The sequence below is a fragment of the Balaenoptera acutorostrata genome, chromosome 13, assembly GCF_949987535.1.
Source record: "Balaenoptera acutorostrata chromosome 13, mBalAcu1.1, whole genome shotgun sequence".
NCBI classification, from domain to species: Eukaryota; Metazoa; Chordata; class Mammalia; order Artiodactyla; family Balaenopteridae; genus Balaenoptera; species Balaenoptera acutorostrata.
In genome coordinates, this window is record NC_080076.1 from 77573973 (window position 1) to 77593900 (window position 19928).

A 19928-nucleotide genomic window follows, 5' to 3' on the forward strand; every position below is an offset into this window, starting at 1 on the left:
TACTAACATCACTAACCTCAGAGATAGGACCATGTTTTCAAGATCATTTCCATCAAAGGAGACTTCCTTCATTGAACACAAAAGTTCTAGTTCTTTCATTTTGTTCTAAAGAAGGAAAAATCAAGAAAAGATGGTATGCAGAATCTGCAAAAACCGAGTTTTACTGTACATGTTAAAAGGAACAGAAAATTTCAGGGAAAAAACCCACCTTTGGTCCATATTTCTACACCAGAAGCACGTTTGTAAGTTACTATTTGATATTTTAATGATTAAAAATGGCAATGACTACTTTCTGGGGATTTCTTCAGTGCTTATAACTCTTTTTTTTTTTTTTAAAGGCTTGAAAGCAGAATTTGATAATGATGATAACTGCTTTATAAAACTATTAACCAATTAAATAACGAGTAACCTTTTCTTTGTATCATTGACATGCTGATCTAATCAACCTTATTTAACCCTTTTTAAACAATGGGTATGTTTTGAGGTATGCAACATTTTAAAAATAATGTTATCTCTACACACACAGTATATACCATTGTACTACAAATAGCAATGCCCCAGTGATGAGTCATACAGCTTGCTCACCTCATTAAAATGGTAATCATAGAAGAAAGGCATGTTGTTCTCCAGTTTCCCCTGCGTGGCATCATCAACCTCACTTTGCCATTTCTGTTCCAATTCTGCAACACTCTGACACATTAAAATATAAAACAACGTGAAACTAGATGCAAAATAAAAACAAATGCAATCTGTAAATTCAGAAATTTTAGTCTCAATAATCTTTTTAAAATTCAGATCACTTTTTAAACTTCATTAAATTTCCAGGAAAGAAGTCATTTCCCACAGTTATAAGAGACATCTAAATGTTTTAACTTTCACTTACCTGCAGCTGTCTCTCCATGGCATTGAGTTTCTTAAATGTCTCTCCCATGATTTTACACAATAAATCATATTCCTCAGCATGTTCTTCTTGATACTGGAAATTTATTAGGGACTGCAGTGCATCAACCAAGTTCAAGTGCTTAATGACACATGATACCACCATTTCCTCCATCACGTCTGGCTGGATTACTTCTCTGCGATCACAAGGGAAACCAGTCAGCTATATGACTAGTATTGGTAAGCGCTCAACTTACCAATACTGTATTTTATAGATGGAAGAATGTACGCTTTGATTTAAGTATGTTAAATATTCACCACACTTTATTACAAGTTGGCAATAATTTGATATATTTAACTGATAAAACTGACATTGGCCGATGAAGCTGAAAATCAAAATTAAACAGACTTCATTTTCTATGATTTGTATATTTTGAGCTGGTGTTATATTAGAGCTGGAATAGGTCTGAGGTTAATAAAAGATCTGTGACACGATTTATCTGCCAATTAATTTTATGCAGTATTATGGCTGGTAGTATTTTGGGCGTATGGATGTTGGGCTGAAAACAATGGTGCTTTTGTATTTTTTCATGTTAAATTTCATCTATTCTTTAAATTCTTCTCTCTGAAATGGCCAATCTTGCCTCAGAAGGCAGAGCAGAGGCCTGCAAAACAGACTTAACTTTAAGCTAGAATACCACAAAGACATTGGTAACTGCAAGACCTCACATTCTAGATTAAAGATTACCATCTCTCCAGACGTTGAAAATAAAGAAACGTCTTTAGACCCTATGGAAACCAAAGTTGATGACTACCTTCAAGTAGAAGGTCAAACCACCTGAGAAAAACCTAGAACTTGTCAAATGTTAGCATGCATCAGAATCATACGGAAAACCTGTCAAAACACAGATTACTACTAGGCCCCATCCTCAGAGGTTCTGATTCAGCAGGTGTGAAATGGGGCCCAAGAACTGACAAGTTCTCAGGCGATACTAACGTTGCTGACTGAGAGCTCACGCTTTGAACCCACCAACCTGGAACACCACCTGGGGGTACTCTCCAGAGCACCTGGTTAACATTCGTCAAGTACATGTAAAATGAAAGGTTCATCTGCTAGACTACAAGAAGAAACATACTCCCTTCACTTGTTTAAACATTTTTTCATTGGGAAAATAAAGTGCTGTATAGCAACATACTTTATACTTGGTCTAAATTGAGGTCTGGCACGCCCAGAAATTTCCCTGAGCTTTATCATGATTCCTGGAGGCAGCCTGATCCGGGGCAGGTCAAAGTAGTTTCCAACAGGAGGCACGAGAACGTCAGAGGGGTAAGTGAATTCTCTGTCTTCCTCGATGGTCAGAGGCAGTGGAGACGGGCTTGGAGTAAGGGCAGGGGAGATCACACCATTGGCCTCCACCTGCCACTGGCACCTGAACATAAAGAAGAAGAGATTCTTCACTTCCTCTTCTATCTGGAAAGCTACTTGAAGTTTGCAGATATATCGATATTCAACATTTGAAGGATCACATTATGTATTAAGTATTTATTCATCAAACCTCCTCCAGAGGCTAAAGAAAAATGAGCATTATATGAAACCCCATCTTTGGGACTCTACCTCCTCCCCAACACTTTATTATGAAAACTTTTAAATATACAGAAAAGTTGGAAGAATTACACAGTTAACACTCATATACCCACAGCCAAGATTCTAGAAGGAACATTTTGCTATGTTTGCTTTATTGTCCATCTTCCCATCCTTTTGGGGATCCTTTAATTTAACTATACAGTATTTGGGTTGGAGAAAAGCTTCCACAGTTCAAGGGTGTAATTGCAAACTTAGTAAAGTAAGGGCCACAAGGCACTTTGATGTAATTTTCATCTTATTTCTTAGACACAGTGATACCCATGGGATTGGCAGGCAGTACGCACAATCAGCTGGGAAATGTACTAAAAGTAGTTTTCCACATAAAGTCCTTTTTCCTTTGCGAGCAAAACTAGTCCAATTTGAGCCTTTTCTTACCTTTGTAAAAGTTTGGACCGCAGCAGCTCCTGACAGGCTTCTTCTTCTTTGGTAATTTCTGGTCCGTTGTATAGGATTCTTAACATGGAACAAGCTAACACAGACAGACCTAAAGCCAGGTCTACCAGAAAAGGTAAGCCTCCCGACACATCCTCTGAAGACTCCTACAATGCAGACAGGGCAAACCAGACTGGTCAGTTACACGGAGGAGCGCTTCACCTGCGCTGCACCACATTGCACTGTCCCCAACCACAGGGGCTCATGGAGCAGTATCAAGTATCATTGCTACGGGACACAGAGACAGCACCCAACACCATGAGTAGATAGATGGCGGCACTGGAATGACCACAGAGTGAAGTCTCAACACAATTCTGGAGAGAGAAGAGTCAGTAAGACTCCATATTAGAAACAGCATAAATCACATGCAAGATTTTTTGGATAGCTTCCTCTCTGCTGTACCTATCCAGGTATAAATCACTATTTCGTTTTGTCACCTCCATTCTGTGCTTGAACGAAGATGCTGTCAATGATTACACTGAATTCATTCAATAAATATTTATTGAGTGCCTACTGTGTACCAGCCATTGTTCTAGGTGCCTGAGATAAAGCAGAGAACAAAACAAAGATGCCTGCCCTCATGGAGTTTACATTCTAGCAGATAATCCCACTCCAGAGAGTCTTGGCTTCGTTAAACTTAAGCAATCGCCAAGTCTGAAATACATTTTAATTTATTTAAATAGATTCCTGGGAGGAAAGTAACTGGTACTGTTAAAAGGAGTAGACTAAACCTATATACAGAGTGTAACATGAGTAATTAAGCAGAGACAGATCTAGACTAGCAAGAAGAGCTTTTGGGAACAGAATAAAAATAATCCAATTCTACTACTCTTAAAACCCGGAATCCAAGGGCTCACTTCTACCAGGTGTTCGAGTCTTCTTCACCCTCTGGAAAGATGGTGGAGGCAGATCACCTCTCCAGGCTTTGAAGACGGAGCCCCTAGCAAGGGATTCTTTCTGTGGTGCTTTTAGGTCCCAGCTAGTTTTATTCCATAAAACTACTACTTCTATTAGTGGTCTACTACTGCCAAATGGAAGAGATGGATGAAACAGCAGCTCATATTTTGCCTTGTTTCCAAGGCAAATATGATGTATGTAACCAAGGCACACAGGAAAAAGTACACTATGCCCATAGCAGTGGTTAGATTCAAGTACCTGAGCGCGAACTGTGCAAGCAAAGCCCCACATAGCTTTATCGGGAGTGTTATGTTCACGGCCACTTCTCATTTCAAAGGAGAAGGTGACTGTATCTCCTTCCACCTTAAAATTTAAGGGGGGAAAACGTACTTTAAAAACAAGACACACAATTTTCAAGAGAGCAGTGAATTTCAGAGATTTACTTTCAGAAGGACCACAGCAACATTTCACTTCTTTTCTCACTCGCTTTTTGATTCAAATTCCATCCCCTCTCATCTGGACACCAACCTTTCAGCTGTCTCTCCTGACCAGGTAGCTTTGGGAATGAGGCATCTGTGAAATGGCCACGATTGCCCAATAGCAGGGTCAGCGTAAAGATCAAATCTTGAACGTAATTTCAATAAATTTCTCAGATTTCTACACTTTCTGCCCTCCCCCTCCTCCATTTCACCACCTCACTTGTGCCAATAAGGTGGGCAAATAGCCAGTAGCTTGAAGAACACAGAGAGAGTGATGAAAGACCTTGCTCTGTATTGTTGAATCAATACCATGAGTAAGAAACAAAATGCAGGAAATCAGAGAACAATTAAAAGTATTGTGCTGATCCAGATTTGGACGCATCTGGACTATACCTCTGGAGGTAACTTGCTGCCTATGGCTGAATTAAAGAGGGTACATAATATATGTGAGAGAAAGGCTCTGGGAGCAGACTCTGGAGAGGTTTTCAGGTTTTAGTGGGCATTTCAGTTCATATTCATATTCTAGGTAGATATGTTATAGTTCAAGGGCCCATATTACAAAGCATGGCTCCAATCTCATCAGTCTGAGAATGGATAGTTATTTTTGCTCCAAAGGCCCCAATTCATTTGAAAACACTGATTCCACATTTTAAAATGGCAATGGCCCTGTGGTTCTAGGACACCCATCATAAGGGAGTCTAGAAAACAAGTGAGCGGGAAGAACTAGCAGTCCTTTCAATGGACAGGGAAAGAAATGCTGTGACAACCTCAGCCCATGGAGTAACCTATGGAACAGATAGATACAAGTTCTGGAGCGGATAGGGGTCTGATGCCTTACGAGTGAAAGGAGGGTCATTCTGAACAAAGTAGTGAGTTTACAGGCCTACCAAGGTAGCCCCACCTCAACAAAAGCCCCCGTGGCAAATGTCTTCTAGAATTAGAGTTAATACTTGGGCCCACGGGGAATGCAAGTTCATTTTCTTTTCTAGGAAGCAAATGTGCCTGGATACCATACCTTCACCAAGTCTTTCGGCCAACCAGTTCCTAAGACACTACGGCTGCCATATCCCAGTGTGTTGCCTCCATACTCAGCAACCTTCCTACTGTTTGTGTTAGGCCCCGCGTATATCACCAACTTCAAAACAGAAAATATACTGTTAGACTGTAAAAGAAAAACAAAAACAACATCTACAAATAAAAAGGCTGCAAAAAAAGTTCGTTTAAAAATACATTTATAACCAGGCACTGGTGTCATTATAACTAATATTTCCTGATTTTTTTTTTTTTTTTTTTTTTTTTTTTAGGTACAAGTGATACTTGTTTAGATGCAACCAGCCATTGGTATTTACAGGGCAGCCACAGAGTAGTATCAACTATTACTGCAATTTAATTGGCTTGGGGACCTCACATTAAAATAGTTATACTCAGCTATTATATGTATTTTTTTTTTAAAAAACATTAACCAAATGGCCATTTGTTTTCCACTTTTTTTTTTTAATACTTTATTTATTTATTTATGGCTGTGTTGGGTCTCTTAGTTTTCGTGTGAGGGCTTTCTCTAGTTGCGGCAAGTGGGGGCCGCTCTTCATCGTGGTGCGCGGGCCTTTCACTATCGCGGCCCCTCCCGTTGCGGGGCACAGGCTCCAGGCGCGCAGGCTCAGTAGTTGTGGCTCACGGGCCCAGTTGCTCCGCGGCATGTGGGATCTTCCCAGACCAGGGCTCGAACCCGTGTCCCCTGCATTAGCAGGCAGGTTCTCAACCACTGCGCCACCAGGGAAGCCCATATTATATGTATTTTTTAAAGTAGCTATTTTAATCCTAAGTAATGACATATAGCCCATTAATAACAGGTATAGTTTGCCCCCTTAAATCCTCCCCAAAATTAATAAAGTGAACAAATACAGATGGCAAGATGGTTATATCTAACATAAAAAATAAGAGTAAAAAAAAAAAAATTCAATGAGTAAGGATTTTAAAAAATGCAACAAATTGAAAATAAGCCATATATTCTTAGAATGTTGCTTAATGGTATAAAAAGAAATGACACAAATTTGGGCCAGAAAGGGGGCTGCTTCTTCTTGGGTCAGTTTTCATGTATCATTATTTTTCTTCAATAAAAGCTATTCATTTATATCCAATTAACCAACTTTCTAATATGGAAGAAAAAACATTTAGACATCATTTGGCACTCAAATACTTCCACAGGAAGAATAAGGCTCTGGCTTCTGTAAATACCAAATTCTGTCTTGTAATGCACACTCTGACCACCTCTGAGCTCAGTTTGGATCTAAAAGCTGCACTTTTAGCCCGGGATGCTTAATCATTTTGTGATTTCTTACCCTTCTGCACCTTTGGGGGACACCGGCCAGGGACCACTGGAAAAGTAAGAGTTACTTTTATCCGTGCAGTAAGCCTCCACATTTAACACTAATGTCTACTGCAGGCGGAGGTTAGCTTACATCAGAAGATGCAAGTTACTGTTTTTTAAAGGAGAAACAAAATGACACCCTCTAAAATGGCAACCTCTTCCATTTCCATTTTAAACAGTCATATTATTTGAATGTAGGAAATGGGGGTAGCTACTGCCAGGAGCTGTGAAGTGGGACAGACTGATGCCAGGAGATATATTTTTTGAAAGGCCCACTAAAGAATTTTCTAAATTCTCTTGCTTCCAGCTAAGGTGAGAGTTTGAGGGGCAAGTCTTAAACCCCTCCAGACATCTGGGAATCTTCACTATCCTAAAAGATAAGGGGAAAGAGGATTCTATAACTTGCCCAATAATGTGTTTCACCACCTCAGTATATACAGTTAAGAAGTTCCCTATTTTTACCCTAAAACTCTCCCTTGATGGGATTTAAGACCATTTGCCCTTACAGTTCACAGAGAAAGACAAGATAGTTAACAATCTACAAAAAAAAATCCTGTGTACATAAAACACTATCAGACAATCCTTCAGTTGTTCTTATATGTTACATATCACAATTTCATTAGCCTTTCCTCGTAAGTTCAACACGATGGTTTACAATGTAACAATTAGAGACAGAAGAAAATACTTCAACCCCTAAAATGCTTCCTTTTACTTATAATTGTTCCGCCAGTAGGTTGGAAACTATACTTCCTCAAAATCTATGTGGGCCCTGAGGTAATGGCAAAGAAGAACAAATAATTTAAATAAATATAAACCAGATCCTAGGCACATCTGAAACCCTTCTAAAAAGCCACCTTCTCCCAAAAGATACATGAGAAGCCCCAAGAATTGGGCAGTAAGACCTTTTTAGATGAATGGACACCCGCATCTACAGGAATTCCAAGCACAGAGGGAAGGCAAGAGTGAAAAAGCATGGAAAAGAAAATTTCCTTTGACTTGGATCTACATCTTTGAAAGCTTACAAAAGTCCACTTTCAACACGTCATCAAAACACTGTTCTTAGACCGCAGAGGTGCTGGCTCTGACTCCCCCAGTCACTACCCTTCAAGGCATTATCTTAGGAAGCTCTCCTAAGATATATCTGCAGACAGAAATAAGTCAAGAATGGTGACCAGCAGCAAAGAAAAATAAGAAGCATCTAAGAAATCAGCTTACTAGAGGTGAAACCAATACTAAATCAGTTCTTGCTTACTTTGTCATAGTCATATTGTGAAGAGCATCTGCTATCAAATCTAAGGTATAGGCAGCGAGCTCCAGGGATATGGACAGTTTCTTTAAATTTATAGTTGTCTCTGACGGGATGGACTGTTTCCACAGTCTTCCCAGCAGCCCATGGAGCAGGAATCTTTAAACCAGTGAGAAACCCTGGCTCTTCCTTCTCTTCCAGCATTCTAAAACCAGACAAAGAGAAAGTGATTGAGCTTAACAGCAAGGAAAGGAAAATGTATACACAATAAAATACAAAAGGTTAAGAAATTTTGCTTTAATTTTCCACAACATACAGTATGACAACACTGTAACCAGAAACATTTTTAACATTCCTATATCTAAGGTTCTTTTTTCTTTGTTAGACAATATATTTGCATTTTCCCCCCTTTTTTCAAGGGGGAATCCCAATTCATATCCAGGAGAAGATCTTGCCAACTCTCATTTAAAATTCCTCGGGGGGGGGTGGGGGGAAGATACTGTAAAGGACCTTTAAGATTGGCCACTTTCCAAATCCCACAGGAAGTGTCCTGTAAAGTTTCCTTTTGTTTATATCTAAATGTCAATTGTTGAAAAACCCATGAGTCTGCATGACTACTTTTACTACAATTTTTACTAAAGTGCCTTCAAAGGTCCTCTTCTCTACTGTATTTGAACTCTCAAGGACTTCACAGCCCAAGGCTGTGGAATACAAACTCCTGTACCCTAAACTTAGCTGTTGTGGAATTCTCTTACTCCCTTTCAGCTCTGCGCTATCCAATGTGGGGGCTACTTAGTCAAATGTGGCCATTGAAGTTGAATCTAAATGAAACACAGTGTAAAATTCAGTTTCTTGTTCACATTGGCCACACAGCAAGTGCTCAGTAACAGCATGTGGCCGTGGCCAACAGCACCGAACAACAAAGATACAAATTTTCATCACCGCACAAAGCTCAACTGGACAGCACGCTGCTCTAGAGAAACCCGGAAGTCCTTCCTTTCTGATCAATGTTTTTAAAGACGGCTTTAGTGAGATGTAATTGACATATAATAAATGGCATATATTTAAAGTGTACAATTTGGTAAGTTTGGCCATATGTATACACCTGTGAAGTTTCCTCCGTCCTCTTGGTAATCCAGGTGATCACTTCTTTGCTTTCTTTCACTAGAAATTACTTCGTATTTTCTAGAGTTTTATATAAATAGAATCATACAGTTATACTTCTTAGGTGGCTCTGGCTTCTTTCACTGAGCATAAGTATTCTAAGACTCATCTGTGTTGTTGAAAATATCAGTAGTTCATTCCTTTTTATTGCTGAGTAGCATTCCATTGTATGGATATACCACAGTGTGTTATCCTTTTACTTGTTGATGGACATTTGAGTTGTTTCTTGTTTTGGCCTATTCTAACTAAAGCTGTTAATGAACCTTCACAAAGAATCTATGCTTTCTTTTCTTTTGTGTACATACCTAGAAGTGCAATAGCTGGGTCATATGGTAGATGTATGTTTACTTTTTAAAAAACTGTCAAACTGTTTGTCAAAGTCAAACATCTCCATTATTTGTATATGAGAACTTTTCAATTTTGAACTCATCTCTTGATCTGTGGGGAAATTTGTTCTAACCTGCTCCTATAATCTCCAAAGCAATTCTATAGTTATCTGTAAAATTTTGCCCCTGAAGTCTCTTTCTTTTCCCAGTTAGAAAAATCATTGCTGTGAAAGGAGTACTAGGCTTTCACCAGAAGAAAACGTGGCAGAGGTTCCTGCAAGGAAGCAGCTTCCCTTACCTCTCATCGGGGAACAGCCTGCCCTTCTGGTCTGATGCACCACATGGGGAACAGCCCACCTCAGCAAAAACCGGGCACTGGGTTTTGAGCAGCAAAGCCGTCTGAAACACAAAATCATCATGTCCTAAAGTGCTTACTTGTCAGTTATTGGGATGGTACTACAGCCAAACTTAGAATTCTCACTTAAATCATCTTTTTACAATCCTAGCCTGCTCTCTTTCACTAAGAAATGCTTTGCTACTTAGACCACTTAATATTGTTTTATTTAACACTGGAATGGAATATATCATTTATATTAGTTACTGATATCCAGCAAGGGCTCAGGAGACTAAATATAATGATAGGATCTCAGTTGCATCGTAGACAGCATTTTTACAGCTGACCGGCAATTAATATTTGTTAAAAGATTGCAGTAAGTAATTTAGTCAAACAAATTAAATGTTTTCCTTTAATATTTCAGCTTATTTTTATGACACAATGTTTTTCTTCATTCCATCTTTATTTCGCTTTATTTCCTGCTCCTGAAGAGCAGTTCACTTTGGCACGCCTAGGATCATACCTGACTGGTATAAAGTACCAGCTGCACTAGCTGAGGCATCAGGGCATCGGCCATGGTCAGAGTCTGTAAATTTGGATGCATCAGGGAGGTCAGTAACACAGGAAGAAGGTGACCGAGCATAGTAGCCTTAGTAACTTGTTCCAAGCCTTTTAACCTACAAAAGTTCAAGAAAACACACAGCTTAAGCAGTTCCCAAGCATGCAAAGAAGCTACTATTGTCATTCTTATCTAACAAATTCTCTTAAACTGCACCTCCTTAAACTAGCTAAGCACTTACCATTACAGCAATTCAGTCTACAAATTTCCCACCTACCACGAGGGAGAGGGAGAGAACAGAAATCTAGTAATAGATTTCACCTCTGACCTGTGATTTTGCCCCCCAAAAAGTTTACATGGTGCAGTTCACAGCACCTTCGAAACACTTTATAAATGGATCCTAAAATGCAAACAGCTACTCTAGTTACCACCTGCCAAGTCTCCTTGCCTCTGGGGCTGCAGGTCACAGTGCTGCACTGAGTCCCTGATAAGGAGCCAGTGAATGGCTACAACACTGACTCAGCTGCCCAGAGTGGCGATACCCACTTCTGGCCTAGAGAAACTGGTTCATGTGGGGGACAGAGGCAGGCAGATTTTTAATCTGCCTTTAAAATCACGTTCTTTCCACCCCCCTCACCCCGGTTTTACTGATATATAACTGACATCACTGTATAAATTTAAGATGTACAATTAATGATTTGATATATGTGTATATTATGAAATGATCACCTAAAATCACACTCTTAATATCCCAATCCTCTGCTAGAAGAATTAAGGTATATGACTCACCCGAAGAAACATGTGCGTTATGTAAATTCTCTAAAACTGCTTAGGGTACTGGGGCTGGAACCGGAAACAACCCCCACGTCTCCCCGGCTCTCAGACTGTACTTCCTCCCCAGGGCAGATCTGCACCACGTGCCAGCAGTGAACCTTACACGTCCTAACAAGCCCCAGTGCAACACCTTTCTGGATTATATTGTTCTCAGTTCCAACCTTCCCACCTACTCTCTGGGAGTGGGCGAGAAACAGGGACATGGGACAGACAGGGTTACTGGAGGAAAAACACACTACATGATTGTTTCAGATCAGCATCTCAACACTGAAATCATCAATAAACACAGGATGTAACTCATCTTTGACAACAAACCACAGCAGAAATTTTAATGGGGAGTACGGAGAAAGAGCTTTAGTACTAGGAAAGAGAAGTTTACCCTCTACATAGATTACTCCTGTATTTGGAGAAATAAAATTACAGTAAAATCTTGAGATATCACGTCAGTGTCATCTTTTGCATAGAGGTTAATTATCTGTATCACTAAGTCACTTCTACCTCCCTGAAGTACTTACCATAAGGGAACTAAGTGCACATAGTGCTGAGTTAGATAATTAAAGGAAAGGCCAATTTGGGAGTGATGATGGTAGAAGACCCAAGTGACAGAGACGATGGTGTCCACCACACCTTGCTACCCTTAGATCATGGCTGTCAGCCCAGTCCCACCTAAAAGCACCATTAATTGAAAGTTCAACTGTGTTTGGCTTTGAAACACTTGCCATTTCAACCTATTCTCACAAAGATCCCTCTATATTAAATGAACACTTGACGTTCTCTTCTAAAAGATTTCGCTTTCATAAGCAAATTCTTCTTCCTGAATGGCAGCAGGTCACAGTTCACAACCCATTTCCTCACCTCTGCTCCCGGTCAGCTATGTCACTATTTATGAGGGCAGTTGTGACCTGCTGTAGCATTTCCAACACTTCATCACATCCAGTCAGGATTTGGGTGGCAAGAGCCAAAATACTGACCTTTAGCTCCTAGGTAGAAAATATCATAAAATTATTTTTAAGCTTTGTGATGAATATACACTTACAATGACAACATGAAATGATGTATTTAATGATGCATTTCCAAATTAAATAATGAGGTGGCCAGAATAAGCCCAAAGCAGTAAGTTCTGCTAGGATGGCAAGTAACAATTTGAGTTGGGAGGCTAAGGTCTGGAGTGCTGACAGAAATACGCAGTATTTCACGGGGAGCACACCAAGTCCCTAGGAGAAAAGGCATTTCTCCCATCCCCTCCAGCACAAGAGAGCTCCCGGTGGCCAGCCCAGAAAATGTCCAGGTGGAAGATTGCCTTGGGTGGTATGAGGATAGCTAAAGAGAAAAACAGAGCAGTAAAAGGCGCATGTATAGGCGGTGAATAAAATGAGACAAAAACACAACATTCTGAAACAGTACAAGTGACCTTTTTACTTAATGATTTAAACCATTACACTTGAAAACAGGCAAGTTAAAAAATTCAACTAAAGTAGCAGGCAGTTACAGGCTATTAAACATTAAAAATAACTATTGGAGAGTTCATGGGAGTACAAATACTAAACAATGTGTTAAGAAACACTAGTTAAGATCATAGAAATGTTTAGTTTACAGTTATTTTCTATTAGGGAAAAAAAATTACAACCAAACTAACCCTTTAGGTGAAATCTATATCTTTTATTTTTCCCAGAATTCCTAGACAAGCCAGCCTACTCTGCCTTTACCAAGAGTATTTCCTTCCATGGGTTAATTAAGAATTTATAACATTTAGCCTTTCAAATAAAAAACATTGGTTTTCATTGTTAGAATTTTCTGGAGTCTTTTTGGGGTATTATTTAGATATTTTTATCATTAAGAGAAAAGGAATTCTGAACTGACTAGACGAGAAAAATCATGGCTTAAGTCATACTAATCCTATCAGCCTTCACCTACTGACTACACGCCAGCAGCAGCACATCCAGCTACTGCACAGGCCTCAGCTCTAATCCTCAGTGCAGCCTCACAAGGGAGATGTTATGGCCCCTTTTTACTGATTAGGAAACTAAGGCAAGATAAGTTAATAAAGAGTGTCAGCAATTTAAATGATTAATTCAGGTATTTCTGCCTGTTTAAAAATTGATTACATAATGAGATAAACCCATAAACATGAACTAGCAGATATATGAAATCTCTTATTTATATAGTATATATGAATAAAAGGGGTAAGAAAAGGGCAAACTATAGTGGCTTTTATCTTTAACTATGGCTTCCTTAGTTAATTTTTCAGTGTGTTTTAGTCAACATTTTAAGGAAGAATCAAGTTATTGATTTCTCTAATTCTCCCACAAAGATAAAATTCTGAAGAGCAATGCAAACAACAGCCTCAAGCATCTGTCAAAATTATAACAACCACGGCTATAAAAGAAAAATCTGTGGATTGCTATAAATTGCCATGTGGGAACAAATTATTGAGTTTACACAGAAGCTAACGTAAAAATAATTACCGAAAATGGAAGGAACTATAGGTTCAGAAATTATTCAACATAAGGATTGTGAGAAAATTATCACCTTTTTAAATTATTTGAATCAAGAGAACATAATAAACCAGCCAAAATGTCAAAACTGTTTAAAATGTTATGCTCCCTGATTTATTTATCTATACATATATACATATACATACAGATATATATATTTATATATAAAACTTTCAGGTACGTATGAGATCACTTGTAAGTGCCATATTTTATAGTTCTTAAAAAGAGATGAAAATAAACAAAGGCACAAAAAGACTGACAGGAGCACGTGGATAACACATTATGAGAGTGTCACAAATATGGTAGCCACTGTGCAATGACATAAAAATCTATGAAATGAGCGACCTAATATTACCTCGCACAAAAATGTAAGCCACATGGTGAAATCTGACGTCATAATACACAGAAATTTAGCCATTTAAGCTGTGCTTTACGCACTGGGTAGAAAGCATCGTTAGAATAAAGCTTGGTGTTTACCTGTACCTTCAATGTCTCTCCCTGCAAGGAGTTGTCACTGTCATCATTCTCATCAGGTTTAATCAAAACAGTGTTACTGAGAAGGTGGTTCTGAACTGCCATCAGATAGCGCAGGCAGGAGGATGCAGCCTTTAATACAAATAAGGGCATTTAAATGACCTAAACCCTACTGAAAGAAGGGCTCACGTAATCCTCATGTTTTTTAAAGATTTCGACAAGGGAAGCAAAAGAGAAAGTACAGAAAACAGACCAAGTTAGTTTCTCAGGTGACTTATTTCCACATGGCTTTTGATACATAATTTGACACATTAACCATAACTTTCTGCCTTCTGCTACATATTTCTCACTAATCACTCCGATAATTGAATTTTTGCCTCTTAATAGTTAATTCTTCCTACCACTCTTCCCCTCACATGCATCTCCATGAGAGAAGACTCTACCCAAACCCTTAAAAGAATCTTTTATTTCTTATCAGTCTCTGTAAAACACTTATGGTTTAGAAAACAATGCTAAATTAAAAAGTAATAGAAGAGAAATCCCCAGTATTTTAAACACAATGAAAACATCCAAATTCAGTCTAACAATTTATTGCATCAAGACATTTAAGCAGGAGGAATAAAGTCTTTGGAGAAAGTCCTTGAAGTGGATTTGTCTAGTTCTACATTTCTAAGACAAGCACAGTCATTCATTGACTTTCATCAATTGTCTGTCCTTGCAAAGTATAAGTATGTGTGTACACACACACTTTAATACAGTAAAATGAAAACAGAGAAACTTGATATAGTTTTGCTTTCATTAAACACATTTTTACTTACAGGCACAGTTGAAAGGAGTTTTTGAAAATCATCTTTAGAGACAGTTTGGCACTTGGTGATTAAGATACAGGATTCTCGTACAACAATCTTCAGAATGTAGTGTAAAAGTTCGTCATTTAGTCTTTAAAATGCAGGAAAAATGTAACAATAAGATACTAATGGTTTAATAATAAAAGGATAAAATTTATACAATGGGTACAAGATGACAAATAGAAGTTACAAAATTCACTGGTTCTCATCTTACTCAGTAATGAGTAAGTAAATCATCTTACTCAGTAATGATTCTAACAACTAGGTATATTATCTAAATCAAATTTATGGAAACACAATGGTACTTAAGCACCTAGTTCAAGAATTTTATAAATAGCAGAGACACACCTTCTTCCCCTCTCCAGCTCGAACCACACCTTCACCCTCTCTCACAGACCAGCAATTTGATGACACCCTCCATCAAGATTTCTTAAATAAGCTCCACCTGTTATTTCTGCTAAGTACCCTTCTTCCAGGCTCAAGTTATTTTACTCATTAAACTGAAATGTGCTATTATCATTTCTTAGGGCAACTGTGGGATTTATTATCTTTCAAGTGATCCACAGTTTAGACTTGACACACCAATTATCATATAAGATATTATGAGACTGAAGTTGATCAAACACATTTAACTGTAAATTAATTACTGAGAAAAACACATAGAAAAGGCTAGCAGTGAATAATATAACATAACATCACCTGTAATGATCATCCTCCTCACTGCCAAATCGGTTGTTTTGAAGCTGTTCAGCTAAATTGGTTAGGATCACATCCCGTAGCTGGGAGAGGCCGCTGTTTCTCTCTCCTAACACAGAACAAAGTTCCATAAACTACCTTGATAATTACACTTAGAAAACTGATGTTCTTTTTAAAAAGTTTTTAAACGAGCAGACTGTCGACAATCTAGGGGCACCAGGCATATGTACTTACACAAACAACAGCAGCAAAAACTACATCACAACCAATCAGACTTTCTTTAACCAGTACATCCTGATTTAGGTGTAATTACTGTCTTGATATTTCAGGAAGTGTAATTTCTAATTCCTCAAACTAATGTTGCTTATAAATGCAGGGTGTCTTTAACATGGTGAATTTTGTCGTTGTCGTTGAGTCTAACTATAAAAGTTGGATTTTAATGTGTGGGGAAAAAACTGGCTTAGAAATCCCAAGAAATCATTATCTTTATCGTTCATTAAACATCTACAGTCAGGTACACTATGCTACACAGTGGGGATAGAAAGAGGTTTATAAAGCTTGACAGTACATAGAACATGGTTTCTGCTTTCAATCTAGTTTAAGTGTTGGCATATGTGCATTTTAAAAATAACACTGAGATCAAGCCTCAGTAATTTTAAGAAAACTGAAATCATATCAAGCATCTTTTCCAACCACAACACTATGAGATTAGAAATCAATTACAGGAAAAAAACTGTAGAAAACATAAACACACGAGGCTAAACAATCTGCTACTAAATAACCAAGAGATCACTGAAGAAATCAAAGACGAAATCAAAAAATACATAGAAACAAATGACAACAAAAACATGACGACCCAAAACTTATGCGATGCAGCAAAAGCAGTCCTAAGAGGGAAGTTTATAAAATAATGTTGACTAACAGATATGAAGAAAAAAAATTTTTAATTCAGTCATTTCCTTAGGGACAAAAAAGGATGTTTTTTCAAGGGTAATTAAAGGATAATTCTCACCTTCTGTTAAGACCAGCTTTAGTAAGTTATTGATTTCAGTTTCACCTGGGTACAAGATATTTAAACCAGAGCTGAAATGACAGAAAAGTTGAGAAGCTTTTAAACATGTTCTAGAAAATCCAAACTCTAAATATTTAAATTTTTATTAAAAGATGCCAGTTTGAGTACAGTTTCACCACTAAGAAAGCAACTGAAACTAAATTCACTGTTGTGATATAGTCCAATGACCTCTCTGATAAACAGTATCCCTCTCCTTCTCCTATTTGTGAATTACCAAAATGATAACTTATCTGAGGCTAGATGCAGAACTGGTTAAAGAGAATTGAGCTATAAAAAGTCAATGTATGGAAATCCAAAAAAGAGGGGAGATATGTATACGTATAGCTGATTCACTTTGCTGTACAGTGGAAACTAACCCAACATTGTAAAGCAACTATACCCCAATAAAAATTAATTTAAAAATAAAAGTCAATGTAGTCAAACCAGCTGTATGCAGAATGTGCCAAAAAATCATTTGGGAAGTCAGTGGCAGAGCAAAGACTAGAATCCAGGTCTATCTGCTGCCAAAGCCTGTTTCTTAACCACCTTGCCACACTTTGACCCAAATGAGAAGAACATCCACTTGCAAACCACCAAAACATCTATTTAAAGGGATTTTTTTTCTGTGTCTGTTTTAAGATCCGAAAGTGAGATGAGGAGTGTATGTACATGGACAGCTTGAGTCCTCTGGGAGTGGGGTCACAAACTTCTCTCCAGTTAAATTATCCTCTACACGTGAGGTCCTGACTGTGGGATGGGGTAAGAGACATCCAGGCTACCAGTCTGAAGGGAAAGTTACAATGCAGTGCAGGAGAAGCCTTCTGCAGAGAGCACTGAGAAAATCAGGTGCTGATTACCTGATGGCAAGGCAGACTTCCTTCTGAATTTCAGGGCAAATTTGATCTTTTGGTGCCATCAACAACTGCCAAAGAAGCAACCCCGACCGTCGAATGATGTCTCGATTCCTTTCAGTTTGTGGGCTGAAGAAAAATTTAAACACCACCTACAGAAACATAAGGGATATATCTGAAAATGCTAATTCTACTGGGGATAAAATTATCCCTATGAAGAAAGAACACGCTAGTTATTCTTTTTTTTTCCCACGCTAGTTATTCTTATGAATAAATACCCAAGTGGATTTTTAACCACAATCACTTCTATTGTGTAATGGTATAATTATAGTAAATACTTTACATATATTAATTGCAATGAGCTATCAATACATATAGCAATACTCCATTAACTGCAGTGCTATGAATATGATGATAATTCTAATTACAGGATTAGAATGTGGTAAGATGCAAAACAGGAATGTTATTACATTTTTCTTCTGGTAGAAATTAGCTGACTGGGCTTCCCTGGTGGCACAGTGGATTAGAATCCGCCTGCCAGTGCAGGAGACACAGGTTCGATCCCCGGTCCGGGAAGATCCCACATGCTGTGGAGCAACTAAGCCTGTGCACCACAATTACTGAGCCTGCGCTCTAGAGCCTGTGAGCCATAACTACTGAAGCCCGCACACTTAGAGCCCGTGCACCGCAATGAAGAGAAGCCCCCGCTTGCCACAACTAGAGAAAGCCCGCACGCAGCAACTAAGACCCAACGCAGACAAAAATAAATAAATTTATAAATTAATAAAAAAAAAAAGAAAGAAATTAGCTGACTGAAGCCAAGGTTTGTGTTTCTTTTTCTCTATTTTATTTATCTCAAAACAGTGTATTTACCTGAAAGACAACGAGAATGCAGCGTATGATACAGGTGTCTCCATTAACCATGGCCTTCTCCATAATGTCACAAATACTGCTAAGATGGTGTGCTTCAATTGGATGCTGCTTGCCCAAGACACTTGTGATTGGAAGATTGGGGTTGGTAGCAAGAAGATTGAGTTGGTGTATGCACATCGCACCAACGTGGTGCAATAATTGGTTTATAACCTCATTCGTGGTTATAGCCTCTTCTAGAAGATGAAAAGGAAAGTCAGTGAGGAAAGACATCTCTGGGTGGCCACCAAGGAACATACCTCTGACTTGCAAAAGGTGCATGCCCACCAGAAGAGACTATCTTGGCTCCAATCTCTCCCACTACTGCTGGAGAACCTTTTTCCCTGCCACAGAATGCTGGGGTGAAAACACTTGGGAATTTCCATTTTTTTAAAGAGCATAAGTAGCTACCACTTCTTGAGTCCTTTCTATATGCTAGACAATGGGCTGAATGCTTTACATGCTTTACCTTACAATATCATTATCAACTTAGACTATTTTAACCCTGTTTTGTAGAGGAGTGACTCAAGAATTAGAGAGGTTCAGTAACTTGCCCTAGGTCACACAGCTACTAAATGGTAGAGCTGGGATTTGAATTCAGGCCATCTCAGCTCAGAAAAATTTCTTCATCTTCTATGGCTCCTCTCTGGTAAAACCCACCACCCTCCCCAGCCGAGAAATATCTCCTCCCACGGTACCTCAAACATTTTGATCTCATTTAGTCACCACAGCCTAGACAGACATCAGTTCAACCTTGGTTAAAGAGAATTGACAAGCATCCTCTTATATAATAATAAATGCCTCATGATAGTTACAGACATTCAGGGAATGGAGGTGAAAATAATCTAAACAGGCAAAGTACAGGAAAAAAAGATTGCCTTTTTCCTTAAACCAGCTGAAATGAACTGCATAAAAGAAACAAGAAAGTAGGTAACCTTGGAGAGTCAGGCTTGGGTGGGGTAACCTTAGAGCTGCAAAAGGATTGTGGGCACCATTAGCTATGAGGAAAGGACTCAAGGAAAACCTATCGGAAGGTAAACCTTGCCAAAACTAAACTTTTCAATTGCATATTAACCCTAAGGCCTGGCTGGGTCCCCCTCTCTTCTGTGCCTTTATGAGTCCTTGATCTTACAACAACAGAATTCAGGTTAGTATTGTTCATCTTCACCAAACACTTTTTGAAAGGTAGCTTTGGGATCTACCCAAATAACTGAGGTCTTTAAATTTCATTCTGAGTTAGATGGGAAGCCAGTGAAGGTGTCTGAGCAGAAGAGTGACAGATCTGACTATGTAGATTGTAAAAGACTCTGGCTGCTGTGTGGAGATAAGCCTAAGCAGGGTGGAGGAGAGCGACTGCAGGGGAAGTAGGAAGACCAGTGAGGGGGCTACTATGATAATCCGGGTGAAGATGATGGCCTAGACTAGAGTTGTAGCAGCAGAG

The 19928-nt window shown here is 38.7% G+C and overlaps 1 protein-coding gene across 9 annotated transcripts in view; it reads right to left on the bottom strand.

Moving 5' to 3' along the window:
- Positions 1–19928, bottom strand: part of HECTD4 (HECT domain E3 ubiquitin protein ligase 4) — a 198876-nt gene that overhangs the window by 87801 nt on the left and 91147 nt on the right. For 6 of the 9 annotated variants that reach the window (XM_057526276.1, XM_057526274.1, XM_057526273.1 and 3 more), the window contains 17 exons: positions 18452–18684; positions 17585–17730; positions 16689–16759; positions 15680–15785; positions 14951–15071; positions 14136–14264; positions 12019–12143; positions 10294–10447; positions 9735–9835; positions 7953–8151; positions 5348–5494; positions 4112–4216; positions 2900–3063; positions 2076–2309; positions 884–1076; positions 586–690; positions 17–105 (listed from right to left, as the gene is read on the bottom strand). In XM_057526276.1, the coding sequence (XP_057382259.1) occupies positions 17–105; positions 586–690; positions 884–1076; positions 2076–2309; positions 2900–3063; positions 4112–4216; positions 5348–5494; positions 7953–8151; positions 9735–9835; positions 10294–10447; positions 12019–12143; positions 14136–14264; positions 14951–15071; positions 15680–15785; positions 16689–16759; positions 17585–17730; positions 18452–18684 (2422 nt within the window). The remainder of the gene's footprint in view (positions 1–16; positions 106–585; positions 691–883; positions 1077–2075; positions 2310–2899; positions 3064–4111; positions 4217–5347; positions 5495–7952; positions 8152–9734; positions 9836–10293; positions 10448–12018; positions 12144–14135; positions 14265–14950; positions 15072–15679; positions 15786–16688; positions 16760–17584; positions 17731–18451; positions 18685–19928) is intronic. The other 3 variants (XM_007170894.2, XM_057526275.1, XM_007170893.2) reach the window with 3 other exon arrangements.